We start from the raw sequence: 12,429 nt of genomic DNA, 5'->3' as shown, positions 1-12,429 counted from the left end.
ATCACACTTAAATTTAATATATAACTGAAAGCCTTTTCAGACGATAAAACTTTTGACTCAACTAGATGGGTCAAAAAATTGGTCAGCGATAAATTTTTTATTTGGCTATTCAACTTCACAAACTTCTGTTCACACGACCCATCTAGTTTACTCAAATCAATCAGTCGAAAAGTTGTACCGTCTGAAAAGGCCTTAATTCAAATTGAAATTGAACCATCTAATTTATTCTATAACTGAATTTCGCATTGATTGGAGAACGATACTATAATATGTCAAACCGTACAAAACCCTCTATGGGGTCGGTGCTTTTTTCATTTGGCCACGTGTCAAAAACGCGCAGATACTAAGGAAGATCCAACCCACATCCTGCTAGACGTAAAAGAATGGCTTCATCAAAACCACAAGAGATTCGTCAAAGTCAAAATTGGACCGGACGAATCCATCTCGACAGTCAATCGAAAAGGAGAGGTACTTAGAAAGATTGAATTCAAGTCCGTCAACTCCATCGTGGTTGAAATCACAGAGGACAATTTAAAGAAACCAATGGTTCTAGTCAGGTCACCCAGAGACCATGACCTGGTAAGTTTCACGAGAGGCACATAGAATGATTTACCATACTTTAGTCCTAAAGTTTACAAACAGTGACACGCAGTTGGCAGTTACAAAACCTTTCACCCAACCTCCTGAAACAACAGCCCCTTTCGTAATGACCATATAGAGGGATACCCCAATGTCCATTTCCCCAAAAACTGTGGTCACTGTTGGAATCCTTTAACCCCAATCCTGTACATCCCTATCAATAATAAATTAAAAATAATTTTCAGGTTCTGCAATTCGAGAGCATAGGTCTACGCAAAAAGTTCCTGAATAAGTTGGAAGCTTTCCTAGTAGGCAAGAAGAAGACGCTCGAAACCATCTCAACATACAGGGACGCCATGTTAGCCAATGCCGAAACGAAAGAAAAACGACAAAAGCGATTGGAACATTTCTTTAGAGAAGCTTACGCTTTGGTAAGTCAAACGAAAAAACTTCGCAGTTCAAGTTCAACTGGTTCATAAGCTAACGAACCTACCATATACCAAACAGACATTCGGTTTGAAACCTGGCGAGAAACGCAAGATCGAAGACGCCGGCAATGACGTCATCATGGTCATGAGAACGTCACTCTCCAAGAAAGAGTTCGCGGAAGCGTTGGGCATGAAACCGGATTCTCTATTCGTCAAACAAATGTTCAGTTGCGTCGACAAGGATAAGGATGGTCGAATCAGTTTTCAAGAGTTTCTGGACACGGTCGTTATGTTTTCCAGAGGTAACTACCAATTTACTTTTCGAAGATATAAAACCATATTGTCTAGTCTGCCCCCCGGGAAAGGAATTATAGACACCCCTTTGCTTCCCCCTCCCTGGATTTTAGTAGATTTCTATAACCTACCCCGTCGGTCGCTACCAAACAATAGGCAAATAAAACACGACAGTACGAATGTGGAACACCCACGTTGTGAAATGAAAACCGGCAATTACCGTTGACGGAGTCTCCCTTTAACAACTAACTCTTCTTGATATAATTTTAAGCCACCAATGGAGTTATGTAATTTTCCATTGTTCGTTGAATGACAAAACGTCTTAACTACGAAAAGATTCAAATTTATTTAGAAATCCAACCTGAAGCGTCTGGAGGTATCTTTAATATAAAATCTAAACTTTCGCGTTTCTCTTACGTCCCACAAAGATAGTTTCTCGACAGAGTAAGGTCCCAATCTTTTGTGAATTCATTGATAGTCTTATACCACGTACTTCCCATTTTGAGATATTCTAACTTTCAGTTAAACCAAGAAGTGATATCTAGTTTATTAGGGAGAAGGTATAAATTTGCCACATTTCCAGCTTTATCTCCAGTCCAAACGTAGGTCCGAAGTTAATCCCCGCCTCTAAATTACAACCAGCATCTCATAGGCTCTTGAAAACTCACATGAGCGCGACGCGAATGACGAAAATTACGTATTTTCCGACTGAGGTGAGGCGAAATAGCCCGGCCTCCTTTTACGTCCCCCCCTTGTATTTTGAAACCCCCGGGGGGCTGGTACTATGGCGCGCGAATACTTAGGTAACTTATCCCTTCTTCCTAATAAACTAGATATCACTTCTTGGTTAAACTAAACTGATTCAAATACCCTCCTTAATGAGTTACTACCAATTTCCTTTTAAAAACACAGTTCAAGTGGTTCAGGGTTATCCTTTAGAAAAATCAGTATTTCTAACTACATTCATGATGGATTAAGACGGACAATTATCTTCCAAATTGTTCTATTCCAAGTTCCCAAATATTGTAGAGAATTTATAACAAAAGAAATCCTGACGTAATGCTACACCAAAGTCAATGAACGTATGGGTGGGTAAATAAAACAAACAAGGGAACCACGACGGACAAAACAATGATTTCCTTTTCTTAAATTAATTTATAAAACTAGGTAGAGCAATTAAGGAATCCCACTAGGCATAGAAAGCATACAGAAATTGTGTTTAAGAATAGGTCATTGAGATGTCACGATTGAAATTATGTGTTCCCCTATTTCCCAAGCGTCTGCTATTATCTCACCATGATCTCACGTGTCCGTATATACACACTAATAAAACGCAGGCGTGGGTGTTGCGAGACTTATACGGTGAAGTTATTAGACTTAGAATGGGGTGCGTTAACCCATACTTCCAGGTGCATACTTTGTTCTGGACAAACTTTACCGTTTGATTATGATAGTTTACATTGGGTATCACTCCGCTGCCGTATCAAAACCATTGCAAACGGTCTAGTTTCTACCGAATTGTACAGTTTCCTGTATCTCGCTAAGGTTACGAAAGAATTAACTACCAGGCGCGGCAAACGTGACACTGACAGCTATTTAGTCGAACTAAATTGGCGCTAAACGATCCCGCCCTTTTCACGTATCCTGACATGTTTTAATCTAATTACCCCATAATTTTCGTGTCAAAATTTTAAACAATGGTATAATAGTGTTTTAATATAATTAATTTGCAGGAAAGAGTGAAGATAAGTTAAGGATCGTTTTTGACATGTGCGACCACGATGGAAGCGGTGTCATTCATAAACAGGAGTTGACCAAGATGCTAAGGTCATTAGTGGACATTGCTAAGACTAACTCGATGACGGAAGGACAAGTTATGGATTTAATTCGAGAGATGTTCGCCTCAGCTGGATTGGAAAATAAGGATGAGTTGACTTACGATGATTTCAAAGTTATGATGAGCGAGTATAAAGGAGACTTGATCGCTATTGGACTCGACTGCAAAGGAGCTAATCAGAATTTCTTGGATACTTCTAATAATGTAGCAAGGTAATGCGTTTTTCTTTCAGAAATAAAACATACATCTAGTTTAAGTATAGCCATCGTACTGCAGACATTTTGACGTCCAGGCCCTCGTCCATGCCACTGTTTTCGAGTTATAATTTGAGTGTTTTAAAAATGACCCCTTAATTTATAAGAAATCATTGTCTTTCAGTTTCTTAATTAAACTTAAGGGGTCATTCGTAAAATACTTCTTACAATCTTAACTCGAAAACAGTGGCCCGGACGGCAAATTATCGTAGAAGTTACATTTTCGACTCAAAATCACCCAAAGAACATCCCCTCAATTTATGGCAGACTTATCAGAAACACTCTGTATAGTTTCTACACATAAACGCTACGACAAAACACATCTCTGGAATTGCTGCAAACAATTAACATACCATTTTAAACGATTTAGAATGACCAGTTTCCAACTCAGTCAAAACAGAGAAGAAACTCCAACTTGGATTCGAAGCAAATGGAACTATTTGATAACATTCTTAGAGGAATACCGACAACACATTTTCTACATTTTCGTCTTTTACGTCATAACAACTGTTTTATTCTTGGAAAGATTTATATGTAAGTCCACTCGAGTTAATCTCGATACCCTATCTAATCACCTAAATAACCCGAACATAAAATTCAAATCTACAGACTACACATTCTTCGCTGAACACATGGACTTGAGACACGTCATGGGAATGGGTATCGCTATCACTCGTGGTTCGGCCGCTTCAATGTCCTTCTGTTACTCGTTACTACTGCTAACCATGTGTCGAAACTTGACCACGAAACTTCGAGAACTACCTTTACATCAATACATTCCATTGGATTCCGCCATACAGTTTCACAAGATTGTTGCACTAACGGCTCTCTTCTTTACAAGTATGTTCAGAGTTTGATGACGCAATCAACACGCTCGCGAGCGTTTTTAACATATGACCAATATATTAAAACTTTGCGTTTCTAGTTATACATTCTGTGGGACATTGCATCAATTTTTACCACGTTTCTACTCAACCATTGGATCACTTAAGGTGTCTTACTCAAGAAATGGCTTTCGAGTCGGATTTCAAGCCAACGATATCGTTCTGGCTTTTCCAGACAGTAACGGGTAAGTTGAACAAAGATCTTATAAAGCTTAATCAAGGACAACATAAGGTTGCAAAAGTTAGCAGAACAAGGAGGACTTTTTACAATGTCAATGCTCCATATGGATAAAGCTAGATTTCATTATATTATTTATGTCCCCCAAACCATGTGACAAGAACGCTGCTTTAGTAGAAGCCGTTGCTTAATATATTACTCTAATCAATACTAATAACCTCCTTCTTGCGCAGGAATAACGGGGATTATGCTATTTACATTGGTCTGCATTATGTTCGTATTTGCCCACCCAAGAATCCGTCAAAAAGCGTACAGTTACTTCTGGTCAACGCACAGCCTCTACGTGTTGATCTATTTATTAAGTCTTATTCACGGCCTCGCCAAATTAACGGGGGTAAGTCATCATAAACCTCTAAAATCAGTTTAAAATATAATTAACACGATTTAACTTTGACAGTCCCCAAGATTTTGGATGTACTTCGTCGGTCCAGCGATCGTCTTTGTCCTGGACAAGGTAGTCAGTCTCCAAACTAAATACATGGAGTTGGAGATAATCGAGACTGAACTACTACCGTCGGACGTAACCAAGGTGAAATTCGCGCGACCCCCAAATTTCAAGTACCTGTCTGGTCAATGGGTCAGATTGGCCTGTACGGGTTTCAGAACGAACGAGCTTCATTCTTTCACTTTAACGTCGGCACCCCACGAAAATTATTTATCGGTGCACGTTAAGGCCCAAGGGCCATGGACGTGGAAGCTAAGAAACTTCTTCGATCCCAATAATAACAGAGATAACCTTATACCCAGGGTAAGATCCCAATGACTCTTTTTGAACCCCCAGAACACTAAATTTGTACGACTTACCATTCAACAGTTATCCTCTCAAATACGCCTGGAAGGTCCGTACGGCGGAGGTAACCAGGACTGGTACAAATTTGAAGTTGCCATAATGGTCGGTGGTGGAATTGGCGTCACTCCTTACGCCTCCATCTTAAACGACTTGGTCTTCGGGACGTCCACCAATAGGTATTCCGGAGTAGCCTGCAAGAAGGTAAGTTGTCAATTAAGATTCAAAATACTTTGGTCAAAAATAACTAGGGAAAATTAGTAATTATTTATTTCTAAACTAGGTGTATTTCCTATGGATTTGTCCATCCCACCGGCATTTCGAATGGTTTATCGATGTCCTAAGGGATGTTGAAAGAAAGGACGTTACCAATGTCCTGGAGCATCATATTTTTATAACCCAATTCTTCCACAAGTTCGATTTAAGAACTACTATGTTGGTAAGGCTCAATTTCTGAATAATCTCTAGAAGACTTAAGTTTTAAAGTTTTAAACTAGCTCAGCGTTAACAAACATCTCTGTTTATTCCGTAGTATATTTGCGAAAATCATTTCCAAAGAATTTCGAACCGCAGTATGTTTACTGGTCTTAAAGCGGTTAACCATTTTGGTCGACCCGATATGATTTCATTCCTCAAGTTTGTTCAACAACAACACTCATACGTAAGTGTCTTTTCCAGTCTCTCATATGAAAAACCCATATTGCTAATGAGGTATAAGTCAATACTTCTGCCAGCTATAGAAGACGTAGTCCCCCATTGGCGTTAAGTTATAACTACACAGATAGAGTCGTCCAACATGGCCGCCATCTTGGATGACTGTTTATCTGTACAGTCATAACTACTAACCTAAACCAAAGTCTAACCGAACCCAAATCCGAGTCTAACCGAACCCAAATCCGAGTCTAACCGAACCCAAATCCGAGTCTAACCGAACCCAAACCCGAGTCTAACCGAACCCAAACCCGAGTCTAACCGAACCCAAACCCGAGTCTAACCGAACCCAAACCCGAGTCTAACCGAACCCAAACCCGAGTCTAACCGAACCCAAACCCTAGTCTAACCGAACCCAAACCCTAGTCTAACCGAACCCAAACCCTAGTCTAACCGAACCCAAACCCTAGTCTAACCGAACCCAAACCCTAGTCTAACCGAACCCAAACCCTAGTCTAACCGAACCCAAACCCTAGTCTAACCAAACCCAAACCCGAGTCTAGCCAAACCCAAACGCGAGTCTAGCCAAACCCAAACCCGAGTCTAGCCAAACCCAAACCCGAGTCTAACCAAACTTAGACTAGGTCTAAATTCTAATCCTTTATTTTAATTTTCAGGTTAGCAAAGTCGGCGTCTTTTCGTGCGGTCCGTCGGCGCTTACCAAAAGTATCAGCCACGCTTGCGAAACAGTCAATAATAACCGCAAGTTGCCCTACTACGTACATCACTACGAAAACTTCTAAATTTAGTTTAAAATCAATTAAAATAATAAAAAAGAAAACGGTATCGCGAAACTTAAACTGAATGCCAAAGCTGAACATAAAAAATGCAACGTTGCGCGAGATGGCAAGAACACAAAAAAACCCGAGTGAGTCATGAGGGTCATGAACAAGAAGATAAAAAAATAAAAATTAGATTAAAAAAATCGACTAAAAACGTCAACAAAAAAGAAAAAATAATAAAAAAAAATTCCACTGCAGTGACAGTATTTTTAAGTCAAGTTTTGTACACGTGTTTGTACGAGTCCTTTAAGTTTGTCTTTCTCTTTTTAGATTTGTGTCTAATTAGCAATAGCATAGGTTTTATAAATATACAAACATTTTTACAATGCTACGGTCTAAAACAATAACTCGCGTCTTTTAACACAGACTTTATTTTAAGCCGATCGACTGATTTGCTTCTAAGTGAATAAATTAATTTTTTTTTTTCTACGGATTTGAACATTTCGATAAATAAATAAGAAAAAGCTCAATTTTGGGTTTCAAAATAAGCCATAATGTTAATGATAATGAAATAACTATTAAGTTTAATCGCAATTAAATCGCTCATTAGTTTTAATTTCGAAATAATGCGTTTTTTTAGGAGTTCGTTGTGATAAAGGCTTGCAATTGTGGACTCAATGAATTGAAATTAATTTCATTGTTGTTATTATAACTTCTCCAGTGATTTTGTTCGTACAATATTCTGTACAATTTAGTTTTTTTTGTAATTTTTTTTCTTCTCGCGTCATTTTTGTAATTGAAATGTATAATTTTTAAGGATTTTATAATTTTCTCCAGTGATAAGCTCCGAGAGCTTTTTTGTATACATCGACAATTGCAATTTTATATTATTATTATTATTAATTAATTATTATTATTAAAACGTTGGTCGTTAATTAACGTTTCATTATTCATAAGCCTAATTAAGTTATAATCAGTGAAACCATTTAGAAGATTAAAGTCCTAAAATGCTTCCTTCAAGTTTGTGTCTCAGCCAAAACATGGAGGGGAACATTACAACCCTTTCTTCCCTCAATTAGTAAGTGATACCATAAGTTTATAAAATATGTATGACACATCCTTTACTTCCTAATGCTAGAGACTAACAGTTCGAGAACGACAAGCGAGAATTGACTACACTCGGTTTTGCAGTCCATCTTCCCATTTAGCCTGTATTAAGCCTTTGACAGCGCCTCACCAGGCGTCGCTTTTCAAGAGAGAATCTATGACCTACGTCACTTCATGACAAACTCTCAGTAACCAGTGAAAACTTAAGGAATATATCATATGAACTTATGGTGGTACATTCTGAACTAAAGTGATGATAATTTGGTCGCGTTTCCATACTGGGGCCTATAATAGATTTTTGACATTGCAAAATCTTAACAAACTATATGTACAATAATTATAACTTAAAATTATCTTTTTAAGTACTTTCTCAAATGATCCTAGTCTTAAACCAAGGTATCTACAAATTAAGTAAAATTTCTGATTTCGACATCACAATGTCAAGTGCCACGTTTCTAATTAGTAATTTTTGGCAAAAAAATAGGAAAAAGCTAATAAGGTCACCGTTCATTTCCCACTTGTATTAAGCAACAGACTGACAGTTGCCAAGGTCAACTTAAATCCTACCACAAAGGAGATTACACTACCCGACATGGACCTCGCCCAATTCTAGAAAACCATAAAAACTTGTAAGCAACAACATTTTTCATATAATAAACAATGCCCTTTTCTTTCTTGAGATTCGTAATTAACACTTTTTTAAATTAATTCTTTTGGTGTCTTTTAAGTAGACGCGCATTTAGACAGAAAAACGAATTCTTATCGTTTTGGTATTTTTGCAGAAACTTTAAAAAATTCAAGGTTTTCTACTAAATTACTACATTTAAATGGGAAGAGATAGATAGGCCTATTGCAATGGAATGTCACATTTCGTCTCGATTTCGGTGATAATCCGAAAATGCACATTTCAAAACTAAAAATTTGGTTTTCCCGCACCGTACTCAACTAACCGTGGAAAGGTTATTCAATAGAAAAAATAATTAAATTTAATGGTAGTGTTCGTTACGTATCATAATTTTAAAATTACGAAATATTTAAATGTTTATCAATAAATATTAAATTTTTGCAGTTTTGTGTTGGAAGCAGTAATGCAAAACCTCGGAAGTCTCTAATTATTTTAAAAAATTTAAAGGGCGTATGATAATCGAGGCTTTTTCTCCGCCTTCGATACTTCATCAAATTGCCAAGCCTTCCCTCGATTATTTAATTTTACATCTTCCAGTACAGTCATTCCCAATATCAAAAGCCAAAAATCTCTTCCCAATTATTCCACATTTATCAAATCTAACAATAATTCTATGTTTATGAAAGGCTTCCAAAAATAATTGCGAACTTTTCAAAGCCTACGACTATTCTAGATGTTTATCAAGTCTTACATCGACTATTCTACATGTTTATCAAGTCTTACATCGACTATTCTACATGTTTATCAAGTCTTACATCGACTATTCTACATGTTTATCAAGTCTTACATCGACTATTCTACATGTTTATCAAGTCTTACATCGACTCTTCTACATGTTTATCAAGTCTTACATCGACTATTCTACATGTTTTTCAAGCCTTCCATCGACTATTCTACACGTTTTTCAAGCCTCCCATAGACTATTCTACATGTTTTTCAAGCCTTCCATCGACTATTCTACATGTTTTTCAAGCCTTCCATCGACTATTCTACATGTTTATCAAGTCTTCCATCGACCATTCTACATCTTTATCGAGTCTTCCATCTACTGTCTCACAGATACTTATTTCATCGACTATTCTACATTGAACATTTCAACCTTCCTTCGATTCTACATTAAAAATTTCAACCTTTTCATCGATCAACTATTCTACATTGAACATTTCAACCTTCCCATCGATTCTACATCGAAAATTTCAACCTTTCCATCGATTCTACATTGAAAATTTCAACCTTTCCATCGATTCTACATTGAAAATTTCAACCTTTCCATCGATTCTACATTGAAAATTTCAACCTTTCCATCGATCGACTATTCTACATTAAGGACCTACACCATTTCAACACATCATAGAAATTAGTTTAGATTTAACATAACATTGCTTATTTCTCAAAAATGGTTCGTGAAACATTCAACAAAATAATTCCCCGTTTATTCCATTCATAATTTGGTCTAAGCCTTCCACTAATTAATCCACGCACATTCTTAAAAGCATCCCTGAAAACTATTCCACAATTACGAAACTTCAATATTAAATCAAGTAATACTAATTCCGCATTTATGAAATTTTCCCTAAAATAAAATATTCTATCCACATTTTTTTAAACATTCCAATAAATTCAAATCTTCTGCTGATCATTAAACATATTAAATAGCATCGTGATAGCGTAGATTACCAACCGAAACACACTGGGTGGTTTCCCGTTATTCTATAAAACACGTCAAAATAACCTTGGCATTCACCTTAAAAACGGTGCTTTTTGGTTTTCACATAAACACAAAAAAAGAAAGGTAGAATCTTCTTTCGTAATTGCTTTCGCGAGTCGACAACACCCACGTAATACTTTTCAACGCGTGACAATATTTACGGTTTGTTTAAAATTCTGGAATTTTTAATTTTATAGTCGCGATTATATTAAGGCATTTCAAAAACCGTTTTAGAAAAGTCTATTAGTAGAAGTAAAAGCATGATTATAGCACTATTTCTTTGTAGTAAGATTAAACTTAGCTCTGCAATTCAGTTTATTTTTGAATGTAGTTTATTACGCCTGAATAAAATTAATCAAAACTGTGTTGATAGACCCAAGACTTAAAAAGTATCGAAAAGAATGAGGTTATCACTTGACTGAAGGCCCAGATATTGATTTTTTTAATTAAAACTTATAGACATGCTTAAGAAAAACAACGTCCCATTACCGTATTAAATTGAATAAACTTATTTTACTGGTAACATAAGTTTATATGATATGTTCCATAAGTATGACACAACCTATACTTCGTAATGCTAGAGACTTACAGTTCGAGCTAGTTCGAGAACGACAAGCGAGAATTGAAGTCCTACACTCGGTTAATTTTTCAGGACTTCAATCTTCCTATATTCCTACTGTACTAGGCCAAGTGTAACGGCCAGATGTGGTCCATTCTCGGTCAACCTATTTACCACATATTTATCCTTGCTGTACCCCTTTTTACTTTTCGACCAAGCCTCTATGCTGGCGCTGTTGGTGGCCAAGAGACCCCAACTTCTTTGTTAAAAGGTAAATCCCCTAAAAAGAGAGGGGATGGTTTTTCTCGCTTGAGAAGGCAGTTCTTGTTTAGTAAAGAAGCAGTGTAGTTCGCTTCTACTTTAACTCCTCAATGGAGATACTTTAAATTCAATCTTTTGCCAATAAACTTAAGTTTTGTTTTATTTTACAAACGAGGATTCATTTTTTGTAGTTAGTACCTATAACCCCCATGTCCGCGACAGTTAACCACGCGCACGGCTACAAAATGGTGGAGGCGCCGGGCAGGCTAAACATTTAAAATAGTCAACCCGATCCAGTACCTGTTCCTGCGATTCAACGTAATCATACGGAGATCCAGTTTGGAATTAAATGTACAAACTGATGCAATAGTCTCTAGTCAAGCGTAAAATCAACAGGACCAGATGAAGCTATCCAGTCAACAAATCTGAAGAACCAGTCCAGATTTTTAACTGATGAACCCCGGGTAACCAGAAAAAGTTCGGAGACCGGAAGGAACCCCAGGAAACCAGAAAAAGTTCGGAGACCTGAAGAAAACAACAAACAACGAGGGAGCACTCCTTGGAAGAAGACAACAGTTAATAACGTTAAACATCGTAGAAACACGACGCTTCAGGTTCATTTGGACTTTACCGTGCACGATAGTGAACTTTATAAACTCTTTTGCCTTCCAACGTCATCTCAACTTAACTCCAGTATCAGTAAGGTCACAATATTTGTTTGTTTTTCCTTTATTTGATTTTAAAATGTCGGAAAGCGAAGATGATAGTCCCTCCCTTAAGGAGCAGCTTGGCATGTTAGCTCAAAATATGAAATTGTTTATGGAGGCACAGAAGGTGCAACAAAATCAAATAGATCAAATACTCGCGTCGCGTGGAGCATCCCCACAATCAAATTTATCTGCAGGCGCTAATGTTAGTAACCGAACTAATCGTAGAGATCTATTAGAGGGACTCGGAAATAATTTTAATCCAAATCCTCCCCCATCCGAAACGTACTCTAGCTCATTAAGAGAGGTAAAAGTTCCTTTACCCCAGTTCGGGACCTCAAATAGTGATCCCATGGCTTTTATTGATGAGGTAGAACGTTATATGAGAATCAAAAGAGTCAGTAATACAGATATCTTAGATTGTATACCCCTAATGTTGGAAGGAAACAAGTGTCTTTGGTGGGAACGTGAGCGTGAGGTTGTTAGAGATTGGGAGACTTTTAGAATTAGATTTTTTCAAGCTTTCATGGGTCGTGATTATAAAAGGCAAATAGATGCTAAAATCAATTCACTACGACAAAAGCCGAATGAAAAAGTTCTCGACTTTGTCCTAACCATGGAACAATTATGCAAGCAATTAGATCCGCTTATGGATACCTACGAAATTG

At 37.2% G+C, this 12,429-nt stretch overlaps 1 protein-coding gene across 1 annotated transcript in view; it reads left to right on the top strand.

Annotated features, from left to right (window-relative positions):
- Duox (dual oxidase) overlaps positions 1-7,669 on the top strand; it is a 93,037-nt gene extending 85,368 nt beyond the window's left edge. The window contains exons 15-27 of the mRNA XM_089866818.1: positions 341-579; positions 825-1,010; positions 1,087-1,309; positions 3,035-3,350; positions 3,763-3,926; positions 4,002-4,232; positions 4,318-4,461; positions 4,688-4,848; positions 4,912-5,262; positions 5,329-5,505; positions 5,585-5,740; positions 5,834-5,962; positions 6,630-7,669. Coding sequence (XP_089722944.1) covers positions 341-579; positions 825-1,010; positions 1,087-1,309; positions 3,035-3,350; positions 3,763-3,926; positions 4,002-4,232; positions 4,318-4,461; positions 4,688-4,848; positions 4,912-5,262; positions 5,329-5,505; positions 5,585-5,740; positions 5,834-5,962; positions 6,630-6,755 — 2,603 coding nt within the window. The 3' untranslated portion in view covers positions 6,756-7,669. The remainder of the gene's footprint in view (positions 1-340; positions 580-824; positions 1,011-1,086; positions 1,310-3,034; positions 3,351-3,762; positions 3,927-4,001; positions 4,233-4,317; positions 4,462-4,687; positions 4,849-4,911; positions 5,263-5,328; positions 5,506-5,584; positions 5,741-5,833; positions 5,963-6,629) is intronic.
- The last annotated feature ends 4,760 nt before the right edge of the window (positions 7,670-12,429 follow it).

Source organism: Phalangium opilio, unplaced genomic scaffold (assembly GCF_054372755.1).
Source record: "Phalangium opilio isolate 3A_F unplaced genomic scaffold, DU_Popi_V2 ptg000017l_1, whole genome shotgun sequence".
Lineage (NCBI taxonomy): Eukaryota > Metazoa > Arthropoda > Arachnida > Opiliones > Phalangiidae > Phalangium > Phalangium opilio.
Note: the sequence above shows the minus strand (reverse complement) of the source record. Positions and strands in the feature narration are given on the sequence as shown.